The following is a 21,997-nucleotide window of genomic DNA, read 5'->3' as shown; positions in this document are numbered from 1 at the left end:
ACGAAGCTCTTTCGCCAGAACAAAGGTGTCCAAGCTCTGCCGAGCGGTACGACTAGCTGTTATTTGTTTTATTTACTTCTCAGTTTAAATCCGATGAACAAAATGGGAAGTTTACTTTTGCTGTGCTCTTGCCTAATGGCATCATTACATTTTATCGAGGCGGAAGTGGATATCAACCTTGCTACGGTAAACCAGATTCACAAGAATCTTAATAAAACCGCATCCCCATGCTCGAATTTCTGGAATTTCGCCTGCGGAGGCTTTGAAAGCGCCTCGGAATATGTCGACAACTTTGAGTGGGTAGAGGATCAGTTTGCGAGTGCCATGGTCGAATTAATGGAGAGCCATGTGGGAGAAAACGACAACCAAGCACCGCGACTGATTGAACAAATGCGATCATATTACAAAGCCTGTACGGAGGATACACGAAAGCTAAACTATGCCCATCCTCTAGAAGAGTTTATAGAATGGTCGGAAGATCTTGATAATTCCATTAAGCACGGCTTAAATGGTTTAGTCTTTGATGAGCGCATTGGTGTGGCCGACAATGATTCCATGCGCCAGGTTATTCAGATAAAGATGCCTGATCCGAGTGCAAGGTTTAGTAGCCTGCGTGTGCTGCAGCTTTTGCATTTGAATGAGTCGATTCATAAAAATAAAACGATCGAATTGGTGCGAAAACTGCAGGAAGTTCAGGATAGATATCGTGAAGAGAATCCGGTTGTATATACGCGGACTTATAGTGAATTCAGACAACAAACCTCCATTATTTCATCGACCATTCGACATCTTTGTAGTCAATTATTGGGTGCTCCCTGCACCACAGAGGAATTCGATCAATTTATTTTCGAAATCAGTGATGTGAACTATTTGCTGGAAAGTCTTAATTTTGTTCATAATTTTGATGATGATGCCAAATCTCTTTATATCCGATTGTATCACTATGTTTTTCTGAAGGATTCGGAACCTAGAGAGCGGAACCCAAAGACCTGCATTCACCACATGCGTGCTATACTACCCCTAGGTATGAATTATATGTACGATCGGTTTGTGTACCAAAATCGGCAGCAGGACACCTTGCAGCTAAAGGAGATCTTGGCGAACTTAAAGGCGACCTTTGGAAAATACTTGGATGCCAATCGTCTGCAGCTTACGACTCACCAATTGGCCTATGTGAGAGCTAAATTGGAGGGTATTCAGCTAAAAGTGGGCAATTTACCAGAGGAGAAATCCCCCGAATTCTACGACACCCATTACGAGAGTGCTAATTTTACAAAGTCCAATTTCTATAGCAATCTTATTCAGGCTTTGGCTCTTCGGACCCGTCTTCAGCATGCGGGACTGCTAAACCCGCAATCCAGACTGGATTTGCAGCGCTACTATGTCAACGACAATGTGAGGAAGGCCAGGACTTCGCCTTTCTATGAAAACGAAAGGAACACCATCACCGTGCCCATGGAATTTTTGCAATGGCCCTTGTTCGATCACCGACAGCATATCATCTTCCAGCAGAGTCTTCTGGGAGCAGTTCTGGCCCACGAGATGAACCACGCCTTCGAGCAGGATGGCATACTTTTCGATGCAGCCGGAAACGAATCACCAGTGGGTTTTGAGATCCGGGAGTCGCCTGCCTTCCGGATTGCCATAAGGTGTGCGGAGGAAAAAGCCTACGTTTCCTTAAAAGAACGCCTGGCTGATCTTAATGGTCTGCAATTGGCCTACGACGCCTTCTTTGGTTTGGATCATGACTCCCGGAAATTCGAGTACCGTCCTTATGCCTTTGAGCCGGAGTTCACCGCACCGCAACTGTTTCACCTGAGCTATGCCCAGTTCTTCTGCGGATCTTTGCCTCCGGTGATCGCCCACGATCGGGATGATGAGCGTGTGAACGTGAGCGTTGGCAATTTGCGTCAATTTGCCTACGACTTCAAGTGCGAGGCGAGTCAATTGTCCCACTGCGAAATGTGGCGCCCAAATGTGCATACATAACAATAAAATGTATCACTAAATATGTGTTGATCATATGAGGAGTTCCCCGGAATTGAGGTTGTGCATTTCGATTCTTGCATTGGGTGCAGTTCTAAAATACAATTTTATTATACGAGTTATTACAAAAATTATCACAGTTTTCTTAATATATATGGATGTTCCATTTCTTGTAGCTGGCATAATATCTAAAAATATTTACATTTATAATAGGCTAATAAAAACTGTTGAAAATGAATGCTAAAAAAATAATTTATATATGTTTTAATAGGCAAGAAAAAATATGATGATTGCAGTACTTTGGAAGATTGGTATACTAGGTTGGGGTATGTTAAAACAAAATCTTTAAAATAAAATTATATGATAATTTTCATTTATTTTAAAAGGTTTCCAAATATAATAGTAAGTTTGATTTGAGTTAACAAAAATATAAAATTATAAGTGCCTTAATGATGGTACCTGTAATCCAATGGATTTAAATTCAATCAGGTAAATGGTCAGCGAAAATCCCCTCGAGGGCTTCCCTCTCTGCAGGGTATTACATTTTATATTCCCGTTAAAAGTGGACAAAACCCATTTGGCGGCCCATTCAGCTTGAGTGTCAATTGCAGCTGACAGGCCATCGCAATCACAACCTCAATCGCAATCGCTGCAATCGTCAATTGAATGCAAAATACCGCAGAAAACGCCGGTCTCACCGAGAGCTTTTCGCCCTCTCCCTCTCTCTGTCTCTCTCTCTGTGGCTCTCGCGAGCTTTTCAACTTGTTGCGGCAGTTGTATCCTGCATTGTTGTAGTATCGGTGTGTGTGGGCGTCTGGGTGTGTGCGACTGCTTGGCTGTGTGGGTGTGCTTTTCCTCAAAGCTCGCATTTTCATCCGCCCCGTTGGCCGCAGTTTGGCGCTGTCTTTGGCCGCCTTTGGACGCGTGTGCCGTGTCCGAGTTCGAGTCCGAGTCGCCGTGTGACCCACTGTACCAGACTATCCGTAATCTTGGTCCAGCTGATGCTCCTACGATTATCTCGCCATCTGAAATCAAGCAACCAGCCTCCGCGACTCAAAAAAAAAAAAAACACAACAAGCGCCGCCGGCTTAGTTCTGTTTATTCGTCGTTAGTCTTTCGATTCGACTTGAGTTTTCGGGAAGTATTCGATGTCATCTAAAATTAAACGTGTTCCCAAGTTCCACAGTCCTACAGTGTGTCATTCCGCGATCGTGCGTGTGTGTTAAGTAATGCAAACAAATAAATGATAATGATAAAAAGGCGATAAACGTTTAAAGCTCTGAACAAGAAAAGAGGTGCAAAAAAGCAAAAAGAAAACCCCGACTGTGAGTGCGAGGGAGGGGTGCTAATTCGAGAATTCCGCAGTGAGTTATGGGGAAGCGTGGGTCCAAGACCGTGACCGAGACCCTGACCCCGACCCCGACCCCAAGAACCCCGAACCCAGATCTTAGATTCAAAACATCCACCTCCCAAGCGATCCATTCCTCGGCCAGTGCTTAACGATTTGGGCAAATATCGGACTGCCGGGGCCATAAAAACATTCCCCAGAGCAAATCGCCACGGGTGGCGCACTGGTTCCAAATCCACAGCCAAATCAAAAAATCCAAGTGGCGATGATCACTTAGCAGCTTGCTCCCATTAGCAGACAATGGAAAAGTCCGCAAATAGACTTTAAATTGAAGAATAAACGTCTGATTAGACTCAATGGCCGTCGGATTATCCGCTGCCAGCTTCACAAAAGGCGAAAACAAATTACCGAGGTGCTCCGGGTTAAAAATATATATTTTCTGATGATACACAGAGAAAACTATAACTTACATACTGCATTTACTAACAGTGTGTAAGGAATTTTTTGTTTTGAAACATTTCCAAAATTATTCGAAACATTTAATTGAGTGTGATTCATAGGATTCGGTCTCCAAAGTGACTTTGAAGCCTCCTAGGACAAAGAAAAAATATAATGCTATCGTGAAATCTTAAGAGGAGAATTTAAAAAAATTCCATGCCGCTTGTATATTTCAAATCCGAAATGTTTTTCAAATTAATTTCTCATTCTTTTAATCCAAATTTTTGGACCCACATTAATTTGTCCTCACTTATTTTACTTAATAGGGAAATGGGTCAGTGCTTTTTTAAACGATTGAGTTATGAATCATAACTTATGAGTTGACAATTAACATATTTTGATTGAAACATAAATTTTTAGCTGCATTAAATTTTTTTTCTGGTTTTGGCAGATTGAAATTGTAAACAACAATGGAAACTTTATAAATGTAATATATAAATAAAATATTACTATTTTAAAAATAAAGTCAATAAACTTATATTAAATGCGGAAATTATAAAAACTAATTTTGAAAAAGATTTAAGCTTTTGAAATCGGATGAAATATTTCTTTAAACATAATTTGAATATCCATAAGAAAATTACTATATGAGATTGGTAAATATTAGGTTAGTTTTCTCCCTCTAGGATTTCTCTGGATTTCTTATGCATTTTTTTCGTAGTTTCGACCCCTTGATTTTATCCCATATATGCAAATGTTTGTGCTCCATTTGCATGTTTACTACTCTTTTATCCGGATAAAAAGAGCCTCGAGGTGCTCGGGGACATCATGTCCTGTTTTCTGTACACCCCTTCTCTATCCGCCCACTGCCCCTGTTTCCTGCATCCTGCACTGGGATTTTTTAATTAATTCTTATTCGGCAGGATGGGCATCCTCTCGCTTTCCCTGAACTGCATTGCAAAATTCTGTTCTCATGCATATTTTATAGGTGTACACCACGCCCCCATCCACACGGTGATGTTGTTGTTATTGAGCAAAGATAAACATTTGTAATATTCACCCTTTATATTCGCCAGTTCCACTCGCACTCCCCGATTCATTAGGCCGCCCGTCACCCTCCAGGCCCCCAAAAAGGTAAACAGGGTATAAAAACACCGACTCGGGCTCGGGACCCAGCAGGGCGCAAATTGTTTGCGACTCTCGAATATGAATTGTTAAGTAAATACGAAAATTTAATTATACTCGATTGTAAGAAGGCGAAACGAGCGGGAAATGTAATGTAAGTGGGGGAAAACTTTTGGCGGGGGGATGGGCTAAAATTAGCAAATGGCTTTCGAGTGTAAGTACGCCAATTTCGAGTGGCTTTTGTTCGATCTACTAACTCTAAATGCACTTTGTGTGTTTGCAAGTGGCTGACTTTGTTCCCTTCCCTCGTTCGAGCATTTCCCCTTCCAGCCTCCTAAACCCTTTACACAGGAACAAATAAATGGTAATTAATTTGTCTAGCAAAGAAAATCATTATCATGTAATTTTGTAATGCATAGGCAATGCAATCCATTAAGATTTTAAAAATTAGAACATATACAAACCAATTAAACTCCAATTAAGGAATTCATATATTTTTTATTTATCACTGAAATATATCTAGATGCTTTTGGCAACATGAAAAATATTTTTATTAGAATCGGAAATCGTAAATATTATTTTTAAGCGCTCTGTTAGTGCATATGCTGCCCACATAACTCTGCTAATTAGTTATACTAAATTATAAATAGTATGATATTTTTCTCTACATTTCCCTGCAAGGAGCCACTGTTTACAGAGTGTTTTTCCCCCTCCCACAGTTAGCTAATTGAATTTTCTAATAAGTATTGATTGCTTCCACATAGCAGCTGCTCGTAGTTTATTCTCCATGATGCTGGCTGCCTTTCCACCTGTATTTTTCCCATCTACCCCTTCTGCATCCAGGAACCCCTAAAGCGCCACTGCCATAAAACAGATAAAACAAACTTTGCATGAACTCATGAAATTTTAAAATTACATCATGTTTATGTATCTGGGCGTGAGGGGGTGGCATTATTATGCACGTGTTTGGATATATCTCCATGACTCCTTGGCCCCCGCCTTGAACCACCCACTCCAGTTCACCTGCCATGCAACAGGCAATAAAATGCCCGCAGCTCCGTTGCCAAACTTGTATGAAAATTGCAAATAAAAAAGGAAATATTTTTCTTTTATTCTTACTTTCATATTCAACTTTCTGTTTTCGGCAGGGCATAAAACAACTTTACGATTCTTTAAAGGTCGCCTTGCAAATCTTAAGCTTCCTGCGAGCTCAAAGCATCTGGAGAATTTGTTATGCTGTTGTAAGCCAATAAAATTAGTAGGCATATGAAATGAAGTCGTCTGGCAACGCGGCGTATGCTCGATATTGATGCCCGTTGCTCATACGCCATGTGCACCCAGGTCTTTATTTCCCTGTGTTTAGTTTCGTTTCAATTTGTTTTTAATTTGTAAACTTTCCCCGTGTGTGTGTGTGTGTTTGTTTTGCTTGGCTTTAGAATGCCTTGTTTCACGGGGTGATGGTCAAGAGGATAAGGATGACCAGGCTCGGAATCCGTTTATTTATTTGCTCTCTGCTGGCCAAGACCATAAATATCGATATGATAGCGCCTGACTGGGTCTGCCATTCCATTGGGTTCGATTTAATTCGCCTCGATTCAATGCGATGCGATGCGATTCGTTTCGATTCAATTTGATTTGTCCGCCAGCTGACGCCGTCTCTGACTTCTGACTGCTGACTGCTGACTTCTACACGCTTCGCTGGGCGGGCTCGTTCATTCATAAAGCGGCTGCCTTCCTGCTGGCCCACAATTTTTATTAGCCCTCGTGTTTTTCAGTACATTTCATTTACGTGGTTTTTATCACGAAGCGCACTGTCATTTGGCGCTGGCCTAAAGTCTTTTAATTGATATAAAGACAATGTAATGTTGCACTGAGGGAAATGCATTTGGGACAGAAATGGAAAATAAAAGTTTTGTTAAATAATAAAGAATTAATATAATTCTTTGAGCAATCTCCTTTAAAAAAAGGAAATTTTTTTGGTAAAAGCAAAAAAGCCTTTTCCAATTTATATAAAAACCAAATATTCTTGATGATATCTCATAATTTTTTCACATTTCCGCCAATTTCAGGACAATGATTTCATTATTAATTCATAGATCAAATTTATGTGCAATACATTTTTTAATAAAATGTATAATTGTCGCATTAAAAAACTTGTGCAGATGGTTTGCCTCATAATGGCATAATGTTTTTATTGCGGAAGCAATGAAATGTGTAATTGTTCTTTGGAGTATAGTAGTCCTAAAATTCCTCATAAATGACTCAGTGATTAAACTTAAAGATTCCTGGTATTTTATGACTAAACGTTGTATTTCTCAGTGAAATTCTAAAGCAAAGATAAGTTCTATTCCTGCAGTTCCATTGCAATGCTTTCGTTATTAATCGGCCCATTTTGATGGCCCAGCGCGCATGTTTCGGATTGCATGTCCGTCTTCGTTAGCTTTTCCATTGCCCACATGCCGATTGCCAATTAATTTTCATTTGTTTTGACACTCCATAAATCATCGGAGCGGCAGTAGAACAGCGAATCGGAGAGCCGCGTGCAGTGCCCAGCGAATATTGGGCATACGCCCTGTTGCACCAGCAACTAAAACGACTTGCCCACGATTTATCTGAAATTGGGCGGTATTATTATTTACATTGGTCAAACAGTTGAAATGTTTATTTGACTACTGGGCGGCTAATTGTGGCGCATTCGAGGCCAGATTAGTCGCCCCTCCATTGGCTCCAAATGACACGGATGCTGATTATTGCGATGATCTCGGCGATGATCATCATTGCGGGGTGATAACCACAAGCACGCGCTCGTCCAAATAATGCGCTTGTTTGCCAAGCCCATAAATAAATCGCTTCTTCTTTTTTGGATGGAGAGCTTAAGATTGTGGCATGACGACTTCTATGCCAGATGTTTGGCCTTTTCGGGATTGAAGGCAAATATTTGCACTCTGGAAAGGGAGGAGGGATTTGGTGGGTTATTTGGGGAGGCCAGGATCTGCTTTCATTTTAATTGAATGCGTACACAGAAAACAAATAACCTATGTGATGCTTTTGTTCAAATTTTTTGGAAATTAAAAAATTTAAGGTATTCCATTTTTTTAAATTTATTTCAATAAAATGTTCCAACAATTAAGCGGAAGGCCATCGGAATACCTTTCTTGATATGAATTTTAAAATAAATATCAGCTTACAATTTAGTTGTACCCATACTTTATAAACATAAGTATTTTGTAATGTATGGGCTTCAAATTATTTTACATCACTGATTATACCCATATTTATTACAAATTTAAAACCATTTTTAGATAATCAGATAAATAGAATATTGTTATGAAAATGAATGAATGAATAAATGGCGGAAAACAGTACTTCATTAAAAAGTAAAAACAGCAGGGCTATCGATTTCAACTTTTGTTCTCTCCCCATTTAAGTAATTTAAAAGGTCATAAAAATTGGAAAAATTTCGGAGAAAGCGAGATAGAACCCAAAGGAGCCGAGAAGCACCCACGCTAAATTGTTTGGGCAGATTCCTCGGCTGGCAACGTGTTGCAGGTGCAGCTGGTATTTCCCATCCACCGGGCCAGAGATCAAAGTGGTTGGAGGCTATTTATAGGGCATAATTAGCTGGTCGGACATGGCCAAGATGGCCCAGCCGACTGCACACCGAGCCCTGACATTCGCAGATATGGCCTGCAAACATATGTAGATATGCAGGGACCCAGTGCGACCGCGTTATCTCTCGTCTCATCCCATCTCATCCACCAACTTGACATTGGCCATCTCATCTGCTTCCAGCAGTTAAAGCGCTTGAAGTTAAGGCTTTGTGCGTGAGTCGTGCCGAGAAATGAGATGTGATGAGTCGGCGACCCGGGGAACAGCTCGCTGCCATGGTATTTGTTCATTAATAAATAACTTGACACTCTTTGTTTTAATCACGGAGGCAGAGGGGTATGAAATCTCTACCCAGTGCGGAGCACGTTGCCAGGTGAAAAGGCACATGCACCTGGCTTACACATCTGTCACAGGCACCAGACCCGCCTGCCTCAATTACCAGATAAAGTTACGGGCGGCAGACTAGTTTAATTACTTTGTTGCTTAATTGTTGCATGTAATGATTATGCGTGAGCGGAGGTTTTATGTGCCCCATAAAGTAATTAACCCGCATTTCTCTGAAAACCCATAACTGCTTAAGTTTTAAATGCCAGAACTTATGCCTGCCGATTAAAGTAATAACCACCCAAATAATCAGCTTCATCAAGTCAATTAAAACACTTAAGTATCCCCCGATAGATTTCAAAACCCGTTCTCACCCGTGTGAATTGGAATGTTTATCTCTGCCGTGCAATCTCCATTACGACAGCTTACAGCAAATATTATCGAGCATGGCAGAGTTATTGCAGCTAATGGGGATCTAATGGGGCTGGACGACCCTGTAATTGATCGGGGTGTGCGGCCCAAATATAATGACAGACGGTCTAGAGCGCTTTTCATTCCGTGCACCATATAAACCGTTCAATTACTCGGCTTTTGCCATGGAAAAGTATTTCTATTTCACCTCGTCGCCGCCCTTTTGGTTGCCCATCGAAAAAGCCACCACGCTGTCCATAAAGATTGTGCCGTAGCTATCTACATTTAATCTGAACCCACTCCCATAAAGCAGCCCCATACAGGCACGTGATTTTCTCATGTGTTATTTGAACAGATTTTTGTTATAATTTGTATACATTAACATAAAAGACGAAAACAACTCACCTTCGGGAAAATGGAGTGTTTTTCCGAAAATGATCCACTAGTCCGCAAATACACATATGGGATGCTTTATTTATACTCCTCAATCAACACAATATGGCCCTTGAGTCTTGGCCTTCTGGTTATTTTGTTGAGTCACTGCAACCAAAATATTTAACCAGCAGGCAAATAAATAATTTTTATAATATATAGCCTATCTACATCTCTATATATGAGCCAACGGAGGCTGTTCTTGGGGTTCGGGGTTTCTCAGTTCTGGGCTCTTGGGTTTGGGTGCTGATTTGTTCTGGTTTTTCGGTGGCCAAGACTCTTTGCTTTAACTGATAAAGAATGTTTCTTTCTTTTTTGCACCCACACTGGGATTATTTGCGCAGATTCGTTTAATTGCGCATCGCACGGCGAGGAGAGAGAAAGTGCCCGTGGAGTGCCAGAGTTCAGGAGCGGAGACGCCTCGCTGACAGGTCCCTGCTGTCTTCCATATTGCACCGTCGCTCGTTGGTGGACCCATCACGAAGTTCGAGCTCCCAGGTTCCCGCACATGGCCGAGGACGATTTGAGGGCCCTGGTCGACAGCCTGGATGACGCCTCGCAGGAGGACCTGGCCAAGGTCATCGCCAACTTCTCGGTGGACATGCTGCAGCGGGCCAGCGCCCTAATTGGCGCCCAACTGGGGAACAGTGGGGGGCAGCTCCGAAACCGCACGCAGGAGTGTCTGCAGCAGCAGCAGCGGGAGGAGGTGGAGGTGGAGCTCCTGGCATCTGGTGGCAAGCGGGTGAGTCCCCAAGGATTTGGCCTGGGTGAGGTCGGTGCTTGTCCCTCTGATGAGGCATTAATTCCTGAGTACTCCACTTACCCGGTCATTCCGTCAATAGAATATTTAGTACTAATTAGAAATCGTCATGTTTGTCAATCCACTAACATAGTAATTAAACGCCCCACTAAACCATGTTATGTGCTTGATTGCAGATCGATATGCCATTACTAGCTGCATATAGAAACAGTTGATATCATTTTAAATTGAATTGAAATAAGAATTTCTAAAGTATTTTTAGTCAATTAAGAAAATCAAGTCTAAGGGATGTATTTAAATTCTAAAGAATGAATAAATGTGTCTAGCGATATAGAAAAATTGCTAAATGTTTATTGTTTACAACAATTCATCATTTTCAATTGAATAATTAACGTTTTTTTTATTGCCATTATAATAAGAAACGAGGAAACCTATAAAGATTCTATTATTAGCCGTTGTTTGGAGAATGAATTTGTTTCGATTGAAAAATGTACCAATTAATCGTATTCGCTAATTGATCCATTCTCCTTCCGAAACTAATTGCCTTCAATCCATCCACATGCCAATCACTTCCATTTTAAGTAAAATATGGAAAATCAGTTGCCAGATTTAATTTTTTTTGAAAATATTTCAGCATTTTATTTCCGGAAAATGCACCAGATATTTATTTATGTATTTCTCTTGACTGTAAACAAAGCGAGACCCAAGGAAACCCACTTGAGGCTGCATTTGTACGGTTTTGTTTATCTCGGATGCGCGATCAAAGAGGCGAGACACCAAAATTCAAGGGCGTTATTCCGCGGAAATGTCATAAAATATGTCTCATGATTGTGGCCAAACGAAGAGCCTAATGAATGAGAAGTGCAAAGACAAATATTGACGGAGTTCCCAAACGTGTTTGACTTATTTATTGTCATCTCACTTTTTGTCGCGTGGCTAAGTCCGATCGCATTAACTGTCACAAAAGCTTGGACTTATCAGGGAAAGCCATAAAAAGAACTGACAATTCCGCTAAAGAATTGTTCGATGAGTCTCGGGTTTTCGGCGTCACCTGATAAGGCCAATAAAAATATCAATGGAAGCTCTGTTTCTAACACCGCTACCATCGCCTGCCGCGATTAATTTGGCGGTACGAACTGGACTGGGTAAACAATCGTCGGGTCGTATACTTAACATTAATATATACACACTTTGTGTATCCGTGTCGGTATGAAATTGTTTAGCACGCCATTGCAAATATATAAATAAAGCCACGGTAGCCAGCCCGTTGGTGATTCTTTTTTTTTTTGTTTTGGGAACATTCCGATAAATGGCCCACGCTGTGTATGTGTATAAAATTTGGAAATTCAATTGATTAAAAGGAAATCTACTATACATTCATACGACATGCGTCAGGGCCATAAAAGTTCGGGACCCAAGATGAAGGCATGATGATATTGTGTCAGTTCTGGCCCATAAATCTCGTATACTCTGATTTAATGGGTTGTGGGTTAGGTCAGGTCCGTTTATAGAGAGCACAGCCAAGAAGGGAAACTTAATTACTGTGCAGCATGAGCAGCAAATGTTTGTAAATGTTTACCTAAGGTTTCCTAAACTATGTTTTCTTTGCCAATCTTTGTGTAATCATAGTCTAAATCGGTTGTTGGTTTTACAGATTTTACAATGTCCCAGTTCGTTCGATTCGGTGCTGTGTTGGCCGCGAACAAATGCCGGCAGCCTGGCTGTTTTGCCCTGCATCGAGGAATTCAAGGGCATTCACTACGACACCACAGGTGGGTAGTTAAGATTCCATGGAGTATCTTAAATTAAATCTTGGTTTATCCTTAGACAACGCTACTCGCTTTTGTTTTCCGAACGGAACCTGGGACCACTATTCGGACTACGACCGCTGTCATCAGAACTCGGGTTCCATACCCTTAGTACCGGATTTCTCGCCCAACGTCGAACTGCCGGCCATCATATATGCCTGTGGTTATTTCCTAAGCTTTGCCACTTTGGTGGTGGCCCTCATCATATTCCTCAGCTTTAAGTGAGTTTAGTTCGAATATGAATTAACTTCATAAATTTCGAATTTGAAAACCCACAGAGATCTGCGTTGTCTGCGAAATACCATTCATGCGAATCTGTTCCTCACCTACATCACCTCAGCCCTCCTGTGGATACTCACATTGTTTCTCCAAGTGGTAAGTTAAATTTACTATAATAAACAGGATTTCCCATTAATTAAATATTCTCGTAGATAACCACAGAGTCTAGTCAGGCTGGCTGCATAACGCTCGTCATCATGTTTCAATACTTTTACCTAACCAACTTTTTCTGGATGTTTGTGGAGGGTAAGTTCAAAGGCGGTATTCATTGAATTCGATTTGTTTTATCATTTGCCTTTTTATAGGCCTCTATCTGTACACATTGGTGGTGCAGACGTTCTCCAGTGATAATATTAGCTTTATTATCTACGCCCTGATAGGCTGGGGCTGTCCAGCTTTATGCATTTTGGTGTGGTCCATAGCCAAGGCATTTGCCCCTCACCTCGAAAACGAGCACTTCAATGGGGTAGGTTTGAAGATCTGACCAATGACTACGATTTCTATATTCATTAAATGTTTCCTTAGCTGGAAATTGAGTGTACATGGATGCGTGAATCTCATATCGACTGGATATTCAAGGTACCTGCCTCACTGGCTTTGCTGGTTAATCTAGTATTTCTTATACGCATCATGTGGGTGAGTCCAAAGTTTACTTCCAGGTGGGGGGCGAGTTATCTAAATTATCATATTATATATCTTACAGGTGCTCATAACCAAACTGCGTTCCGCTCATACCCTGGAAACGCGGCAGTATTATAAGGCCTCTAAGGCGCTACTTGTGCTCATACCGCTTTTTGGGATCACCTATCTGTTGGTGCTCACCGGCCCGGAACAGGGCATCAGTCGTAATCTCTTCGAGGCCATAAGAGCCTTCCTCATCAGCACGCAGGTATGTACATTTTGACGTATAACCCTATAAACCTTAATAATAAAAAACCTATTTTTAAGGGTTTCTTTGTGGCTCTGTTCTACTGTTTCCTAAACTCTGAGGTTCGTCAGACGTTAAGGCATCGATTTACACGATGGCGCGAGAGCAGGAACATCCATCGGAACAGCTCCATGAAGAATCGCAGGTGGGCTAGGCTAACCAATCATTTAGGGCGACTGCACTCATTTGGCATTCTAACGCATTGTTGTTGTTGGACTATATAACCCTGGCTCTTGACATATTGGCTTAACACTAATTGCACTATTTAGTTGATGTGGCTATGGCTGTATGGCTATATTGTAGTTGTTCGCTGTTGTCGTCGTTGTTGTCATTTAACCAATTAATTTCCATTTCAGGCATCGCGCCTCAAAAGACTACTCGCTGCGATCGCGAACCGAAAGTCTACGGTGCGTATATGCAAAGCTCATGTATATGCTTTCTCTCTCCTTAAATATGCCTCCTCCAGAAACTAATCCAAAGCTAATTGCACCCGTATTGCTTAAAGTACTAACACACATATCCTACTATAATTTCCCGCCTAAAACCTTGCATTCCTATGATTTCTTGATTTTTAAATGTATTTTGCATGGTTTGTCTTTTGAACACCCTATTTGTTTACATTTATTTACTTACGTATGTTTCTGATTTGGGATTTCCTCTTTTCTGCTTATCCTTTTTTGTAGACTGACATCATCAAGTCCTGTACCCACCGGACACTATGAATGAACACCATACACAAATATGTATACGACACAGAGATTTCCTCCCCACATACATGTAGAACATATTCTTTTGTCCATAAGTATTGCATGTTAGTTTACAACATAAGAGCTCAGATTAAAGTATTATATTTTTGATAAACGAACAACAGGTTCTTCACATCTTTATCGTATCTTACGACTCATTATAATTGATTTTCAGCACGGAGGAATGTGTGATCTGCCTGCGTCCCTCGCCACATACGCGATTGGGATCTCTTCAACGCTACCACAGCATCGATATCACAGATTTTGTCTAGGATTTTCTGTTTCTGATGAGCATTTATTTAGGCCAGTTCATTTTGCTTGATTTGCTCATAAAACTGCCCAGAGACGAAAGCCATCGGTGTCGTAGGTCCGATAAAGTCGATATCAACTATCGGTATATTTATGGGCAGGCAATAACTTCCGTCTGATCAAATGAAACTCGCAGAGAGCATTGAACAGCTTCAGATTTCCATTGGCATGCGGTTCAGGACTATCAGAATAAAGTATTCTCCCGATACTGTATGGAGTCAACCAGCAGCGTTTGCCTCTGAAGATTTGACGAAGTGATTTGGTTTATCATCTAAAAGCTAAAAACAGATAAGTACAGACTGCGTACAAACTTACCATCAAAAGAAACACCAACAGCTGATGTCGCGCATCTTCTCATGCACCTGGTTTTAGAATTTCTGCTTCAAAATATATAAAAAGAAACTATGGCCACCCAAAATAGTAATTATGAGATCAGGAACATGGTTAGACTGGACTTTAGTTTATTTTCGAGAGTGACTTGGAGTTACAGCAGAAATTGTTAAACTAATGTAGGTTCAGGTTTCGGGTTTCGGGTTTTCCGTTTTTTTTATATTTTGTTGCAAAATCTTAAGTACGAAAACATATTGCCAACATAGTGATTTTATCAATCATTCCAAATGTAGAATTATTGAACCAAACAAACTGTGAATACCCCAACAATTTTCCCCCTTTTAGTGTACATTCTAAATTAACTACCAATTTACTAGTCGAGTGTCAGTTGTGTGCCAATGCGTGCAAAAATTGTTCGTAACGATTAATTGTTAATGTTAATTCTAAGTTTTACTCTTTTAGCAGCTTTTCTTTTCTTTCCGATTTTTAAGGTCACATTGTTTATATCACTGAAAATGTAATTTAATGTATTTTAACCTAAGGCAACGCGAAATTAAAAGAAAACTAAACGAAAATATAAGTAAAAGAAGAGAACAGATCATTTGATGTCAGCTTAAACTTAACAAATAATATTTTGCGAATAAAGCTTTTAAAATATCAAAAGTTAGTTATTTCTCAATCGTGAATTATCATCTAAAGCTACGTATTAATTTATATATATATCGTAAGCCTATGTCTGTGTAAGTGAATTGATGCGTATGAAATCTACAACTAAATCTAAGAACTCTAATGTTCAACCTCAACTTGATTCCCTACAAGGTCATTTCTGCCTACATCCCACCATTCTCTGTTCCAACTGCAATGCCTGTGTGCGCTATATTTCAAGATGGATTGTACTAGTAATGGGTGTGATTCTATGGTTGTTCTATGAAAACGAAATTCGAGTCGTGGTTTATGCCAGAAACCATTTCAAACAGTCGCCTGCTTCCTTGCGAAACGAAGCCAAGGTATCCGTACAAAATAACAATTAGACTATTACTAACTAACCTCCTACAAACACAATACCGAGACAGTTCCGAAAAGTACGTTATTTAGTTGATAGTTGAGAACCACCTGCTGTACACGTAGGTCAACAGCAAGGTAAAGGGTACTCTTAAGTTCGGTATCGCGGCTTCCACTGGCATACCAGCGATGCACAAAGCTTCTCGTACATTTCGCACCACTATCCGGAGCTGGACGAGCCCGGTGCTTACTCCGAGAGCGAGACGTACACGGAGCAGGATGTGCGTGAAGTTGCCGAGTTTGCCAAGATCTACGTCGTACAGGTCATACCCGAAAACAATGACCCCGCCCATGTGGGCAACGGCTGGAATTGGGGTCCAGAGCGTGGAATGGCCGAGCTGGCGATGTTCATCAACCACCAGCCGAGGAGGTTCCATTGCGGCGAACCGCCGTACGGGCGGCTTAAACCGAATAAAAACCACACCTACCTCACAGGCCGTTTTGGCATATATTTCAAGATGGTAATACGGTATTAAAACGAAAATCGAGTCGTGGTTTATGCCAGAAACCATTTTAAACAGTCGCCTGCTTCCTATCGAAATGAAACCACGGTATCCCGATAAAATAAAAATAAGACTATCAACTAACTAACGCACATTCCTGAAGGGGCCGCGGGATTGGGATTGTAGGAGCATACTTTTACTTCTTAGAGGTAATATCAAATGCATTCACCGGGGTTCTGGGCACAGTATTTGGGGAACAGCGCTTCAGCCCGGATTCCTAGTTCGACGAGACGATTGCGGAACAAAGAGATCCTACGGAACACGTCTGGCGGCACTATATCCATGTCGTGATCATCGCTAGGATCGGTCCACAGTCGCTCGGCCAAAGCGGCTGACCGTGGCCACAGCCGATTGTCCAGCTGATTCTCATCCACCTGCTCGGTCCACATGCACACCTCGCCGCCCAGCACCTAATGAGGAATTATAAGTTGATTATCCTTTTAAAATGCACTTTTGAAGCTAGCTCACCTGCTTCCTGCGCTTCTTGTCCAATCGCATCCGCTCCCATGGCCGGTGCTTGTAGACATTCTGCCAAGTGCGGTACGGAGCACAGGCGGCATCTCCAGTGGCCCGCCAGCTGCCGAAGCCGCAGTCCAGATACCAGGCGTCCACGTGCGAGAAGATCACGTTGTAGCCGTTGTCCAGCAGGTCGTAGTTCTCCTGCCAGGTGCTGCCGCCCCAGACCTGAACGGCGAATTGACTGTTTGGAAGACACTTGGTGTTGGTCAAGGCACTCGACCAGACGGCCACGTGCTTTGGCGCCACTCCATTGTTGGCCAGCTTTAGTCTACGGAACAAGATCATAAGTTAAGATTGTTAAATATCCTATAAATATTACAGGATCCGGTGCTCACCTGGCCATCGCCTGCAGCATGAAATCGCACCACAAGCCGCGCAGATCTGTATCGTTGAAGTACTGCGCCCAGCAGTCGAGATTCACCTCGTCGCCGCCTAGGTGGAAGAAGTCCGTGGGGCCCGTGTGCTGCAACAGCTCCTCGTAGAGACGCTGCAGAATGAGGTAGGTGTGGTTGTTCTTCGGATTGAGCTGCCCGCACGGCGGTTCGCCGCAGTAGAAGCTCCACGGTTGCTGGTTGATGCACATGGCCAGCTCGCCCATTCCGCGTTTTGGTCCCCAATCCCATCCGTTACCCGCATGGGCGGGGGCATCGATTTCAGGTATAACCTGTACGCCATAGATCTTGGCAAACTCGGAAACTTCACGAACATCCTGCTCCGTGTACGTCTCGCTCTCGGAGTAAGCGCCATGCTCTGCCAGCTCCGGATAGTAGCGCGAAATGTAGGGGAAACTCTGAGCATCTGTAAGGTGCCAGTGGAAGCGGTTCATCTTGGCCAGACCCATGCCCACAATAGTTCGCTTGATGGAGTTCACCGAGAAGAAGTGCCTCGAAGTGTCCAGCATCAGGCCGCGATACCGGAACTTCGGAGCATCCTTTACCTTGCTGTTGGCGTACGTGTGCAGCAGGTGATCCTCATCATCGAACCAGATCAATTGCTGCAGTGTGGACAGTCCATGGCGGGCACCGAAGTAGGAATTTGCAATGATCTCCACCTGCAGGCGGTGTCCATCGGCTGCTCAAGGATTAGGAAAATTTAAATTCCAGCTTATAAGCGAACACAATATGAGATTACTTACTTATGGAGCTAAGTTGATAGGTCTCATCGTTGTCAAGGCTGAAGTTAAGGTCTCCAGACTTGTGCACGCTAATCTTGACCTGTACACTGGTCAGATCCCCAGCCTGCCGCACACCAAAGGTGGCTCCAAAGAGCGTGGCTGCCGGTTCCACATCCGTATGATGCCTCGACTTCGATGAGGATTCACTGACGGTCGGCTCTGATGAACTGCCGGCGTAGTCCAGCCGTTGGATTTGCCGCAGATCCTTGAGGAAAAAGTCGAAGGCCAGTTGGAGCTGCTTGCGAACCTCTCGATGGGACGTGTCCACCTGCAGCTGCACATCCTCAACGGAAAAGCTATGCGTGTGGGGGCTAAGCACAAATTTGTGGGTGGGATGCGGCCAAATGTTAATGTCACCGCACGTCATCGAGCAGCTGATGAACGAGACCCGCTTGGCGGATTTGCCATGATGACCCACCCGGACGCATCGTTCACTCTCGCACTTGTACGTCCAGGACTTCTCGACGGGTCTGCAGAACGAAGAGTGATTAGTCGAAGTCGAATGATTCCTCAACCTGATTGGCATGTGGCACTCACATGGGAAAGGCACTGGTGTCGTGGTGACTGTGGGGGCGTTCCAGCGCCTCGTTGTAAGCTTGGACCTTGTTGGCTCCTTGGTTCCAGTAAAGCACCGTCAGGATGAATATGGCGCCGGAGAGCAGCACCAAAAGAGCTCGGCGCAGCGATACGGCCAAGGACATCTTATAGAGATAGCGTAGGCTGAAAAAAACAAATTGGCATTAAATAATCGTCTATAATTTTTGTAAACTCAAGTCATTTAATATTGTCAAAAAGAGATTGTAAGTGAAACTCTTATTATAATTAGCGTAGATTAAAGCTCGCTCAAAACTCAAAAACCTATTCTGAGCTTGTCAATCCACATTCCCCATTCAATAACTGAAATCGGGTCACATATCCTGTGCCTTCATATAAAATTTTAATTGTGTTTGTAATAATGAAAGCCTAAATAGCCCAAGATGGAACTGAACTCCCTTGATCCACGTTTAACCTACTTTCCTCCGTTATGCCCCCCAACCCACCAGTTGACATCATCTGGCTTTTGGCCGCTTGCCTGCTGGCAACTGGTTCAAAGAACTGAGTCAGTTAAGCAATAATGCACAATAGCAGGTCGTGTAGGAAGACAATGGGCCACCAGACCCCACCCAAATTCGTAGCGCCCCGTCATGGGGGACAGGATACATCGAACTTTAATCAATGCTCGCGACTTGGGCTTGACGAGCGATAAAATCAAAGGAAACCCGAGGAGCCGGGGTCTGCCACATGCCATTTAGTGGCAATTGTTTGTCCTCGGCGACCGCAATGTCCTCACGCTAATACATACGCACACATGGCACATCCACCTTTGCCGCACGCAAGGAAATCGGGTCTCCAGTGGCTCCTGGCTAGCAACATAATGAAAAATCGAAGTCAGTTCCGTACACAAACATTCGGGAACGCGGAGTGGCAGCTCTTTTTCTGGCAGAAAAACACATATCGTATGTATATCCCATAATATATTGAACATTTTAAATTTGTAACTTGGTAGAATATGGAAGGATTGCTTTGTTTCGGTTGAACAATAAAAGTAGTTTTAGGAATTAGAGGTTATCATTATAAGTTGGTATTTGGTAATTTTTGATAATAGAGATAATAGAGGACACATATTATTCTACTTATGTCAGATTACACGTTTATTTGTTTCAAAGAAAAACAGGTCATTTTAAATATACACAAATTAAGCCTTTATAAGCATACAATCCGGGTAAATGTATATTTACCTTAAACCTAAGATATATTAAGTTCTCCCTTTAAAGTGTGTCTTCTGTAGCAAGTAAAACCTGCGTGTCAACCCTTAACACCATTTTCCTGTATGTCCCCAACCCAGTATCATATTTACAATGTAACCCGTAATTTAACGTTTTATGCTTCCTTATCGATTTCAAATCAAATTACTTAACAAATGAGTGGGGACCCATAAACCCAAATGTGATTTTATATATTTTTTAGGGCGGGCGAGCTTTTAAACTTTGCATAGACGAGGAATGAGGGCGAGACCTTGCCACCAATGGAGAAGTGGAGAATGGTACCTGGTGCCGGGTATCGTGACGCTTTACCGCTTTCCCCCATGCCTGGGTGATTACGGTGGGCGGTACACACCTGTAATGCAGTGGCAAATTCAACAAGGACCTGCAACCTTTGCGTGTGACTTCAACGATCGAAGCATGGGTGAGACCTTAAAATTTTCATTACGCTTCATGTGAAAATATGAAATACTTTCGCAGGTCATGCAACACAGGTGAATTCGCCACTCTCCGTTCGAGACCCTTTCTCCAGTTGCCACTGGCAACTCGGAGGAGGTTGAATGTGGCAGCATGGCAGCCAGTCAGCTTGGCAGCTGGTGCCCCAATGCAATGGACGTGTTCTTAGTTGTGGCCTGGTCCCCATCATTACCTTGATGGCCGTGCATAATAAATCAACAGGCATGCATAATTAATGCTGCCAATGCTTGAAAAAAGGGCAAGGAGCGGGTTGGAGTAGAGGGAGTGTGCCGGCCAGAAAGGATTGCTTGAATGTGACAGCCTCATTAGTTTCCACCCAGCACTCTTACGACTGTCAAAAATATTTGTACATAATGTAGCATACATTACAGCGTTTTTGCTGGCAGATATAAAGTAAGATACATATAACATTCTAAATAGGCCATCATAATACTTATAGAGATTTTAATGAGCTAAAATAAACATGATTTTAGTGCCACGAATGTATCAAGAAGTTGGAGAGAACTTTTTGTGTATTATAATACATATAATCATTTTCAAAGAATTTTCCAAAAGTGAATTGACAGTGGCTTAGGTGCAACAAAATGGTGTCACAAAAAAGTAATGAGCTTCTAGTTCCACAATAAGTTATTTTGAGATATAATCTAACAGAAAGTAGGGAGGGCATCTTAGTCCTGAATTTAAAAGATATTCTAGATTCCTAGGATTATAAATGAAATATTTATCCTATATTTTTACCACTGAGGGCAAACCCCCATTGAACTAAATATTACAAATTGTTTTTCTTTAAGCTTTTCATCGTTTATCGTTCGGCTAGGACTGGTTTCCTCGGCTTACCCGCAACGCGTGCGCAGAGCGGTGCTCGAAAGTGACCAGAAGCGCCCGAAACTATCCATCATCGGAGGAGCCGCCGGTGGGTGGGCGCCACCTCATGTCCTCGTGCCCCTGCAACACCGCTGCCCCAAAACAGCGAGACGCTCTAATGAGTCACGTTGCCAGCTGCCAACTGTTGAGGGGCGGCGTGACACACAAAAAGGCGACTGCCGCCCGCTGGTCCTGGCCTGCTGCTGCCTGCTGGGTGTCCTGAATTGACAAATTTCCTTTCACACAAATCTAAAATTATGCCAGAGATGGAAAACTAAAATGGTGGCAACTTTTCTGTGTGTCGTTCACGGTCGTAGAGCGGCAAAAAAAAAGCTGGAGAAATAATAGAAACCACCAGGCGGACGTGCTCTTAAGCGCGCGCGACACTCGAGGAGCTGGCAACAACTACGGCCCAACTATTGCTATTACTGTTAAGCCGCCGACGTTGCGCGGATTTCAAGACGCTCGAACGCCGACGACGCCGTCAACAAACAGTTGGCACGGCCAAAAACACACTCGGCGGGAAAGAGAGGGGAATGGGTGCACTGGGAAAAAACCCCACCTAGAATTTGCATACCAAAAATCAAAAAACTTTTCTTAACGCAGAGAAAATATTTTTTTGAAACCACAAGGTTTCTTCGATCCTTTTTTTGTTAGGGAAACATAAAATTACAAAACCCAAGAAATGTAATTCAATCACCAATCTGTTCTGAGCTGTTAGGAATCCTAACTTAGGATCAAACGTAACTGAGTTAAAAATAAA

The 21,997-nt window shown here is 42.5% G+C and overlaps 3 protein-coding genes and 1 long non-coding RNA gene across 10 annotated transcripts in view; 3 read left to right on the top strand and 1 right to left on the bottom strand.

Moving 5' to 3' along the window:
• The first annotated feature begins 71 nt into the window (after positions 1 to 71).
• Positions 72 to 2,093, top strand: Nepl10 (Neprilysin-like 10). The gene has a single exon (XM_017072457.4). The coding sequence runs from the start codon at positions 94 to 96 to the stop codon at positions 1,987 to 1,989; it is 1,896 nt and encodes a 631-aa protein (XP_016927946.3). The 5' UTR covers positions 72 to 93; the 3' UTR covers positions 1,990 to 2,093.
• A 783-nt stretch (positions 2,094 to 2,876) lies between these two features.
• Positions 2,877 to 15,163, top strand: Dh44-R2 (Diuretic hormone 44 receptor 2). Of its 5 annotated transcripts, none has more exons than XM_070994750.1 (12): positions 2,877 to 3,311; positions 10,018 to 10,415; positions 12,088 to 12,205; positions 12,261 to 12,462; positions 12,520 to 12,616; positions 12,673 to 12,766; positions 12,826 to 12,986; positions 13,046 to 13,156; positions 13,224 to 13,409; positions 13,469 to 13,593; positions 13,805 to 13,855; positions 14,370 to 15,163. In XM_070994750.1, the coding sequence occupies exons 2-12, from the start codon at positions 10,182 to 10,184 to the stop codon at positions 14,464 to 14,466; spliced, it is 1,476 nt and encodes a 491-aa protein (XP_070850851.1). In that variant the 5' UTR covers positions 2,877 to 3,311; positions 10,018 to 10,181; the 3' UTR covers positions 14,467 to 15,163. The 5 variants fall into 5 exon arrangements, with proteins under 5 accessions (XP_070850851.1, XP_016929129.1, XP_016929132.1 ...); XM_017073640.4 differs by having other exon boundaries at positions 2,877 to 3,350; XM_017073643.4 differs by lacking the exon at positions 14,370 to 15,163 and adding an exon at positions 14,132 to 14,316 and having other exon boundaries at positions 2,878 to 3,350.
• The window catches only part of fdl (fused lobes), a 19,729-nt gene continuing 12,679 nt past the window's right edge, over positions 14,948 to 21,997 (bottom strand). For 2 of the 3 annotated variants that reach the window (XM_017073638.4, XM_017073637.4), the window contains exons 2-6: positions 18,629 to 18,811; positions 18,053 to 18,561; positions 17,253 to 17,988; positions 16,867 to 17,185; positions 14,948 to 16,808 (exon numbers count right to left, since the gene is read on the bottom strand). In XM_017073638.4, the coding sequence (XP_016929127.3) occupies positions 16,554 to 16,808; positions 16,867 to 17,185; positions 17,253 to 17,988; positions 18,053 to 18,561; positions 18,629 to 18,792 (1,983 nt within the window). In that variant the 5' untranslated portion in view covers positions 18,793 to 18,811 and the 3' untranslated portion in view covers positions 14,948 to 16,553. Of the gene's footprint in view, positions 16,809 to 16,866; positions 17,186 to 17,252; positions 17,989 to 18,052; positions 18,562 to 18,628; positions 18,812 to 21,207; positions 21,487 to 21,997 lie in introns of those variants that run through there. The other variant, XM_065864011.2, reaches the window with a different exon arrangement.
• LOC136116676 (uncharacterized) lies at positions 18,941 to 21,214 on the top strand. The gene is made up of 3 exons (XR_010653729.2): positions 18,941 to 19,587; positions 20,099 to 20,317; positions 20,374 to 21,214. It is a non-coding gene; the product is annotated as an uncharacterized lncRNA (long non-coding RNA).

This window comes from Drosophila suzukii, chromosome 2R (genome assembly GCF_043229965.1).
Source record: "Drosophila suzukii chromosome 2R, CBGP_Dsuzu_IsoJpt1.0, whole genome shotgun sequence".
NCBI lineage: Eukaryota > Metazoa > Arthropoda > Insecta > Diptera > Drosophilidae > Drosophila > Drosophila suzukii.
This window is presented reverse-complemented; position numbering and strand designations above follow the sequence as displayed.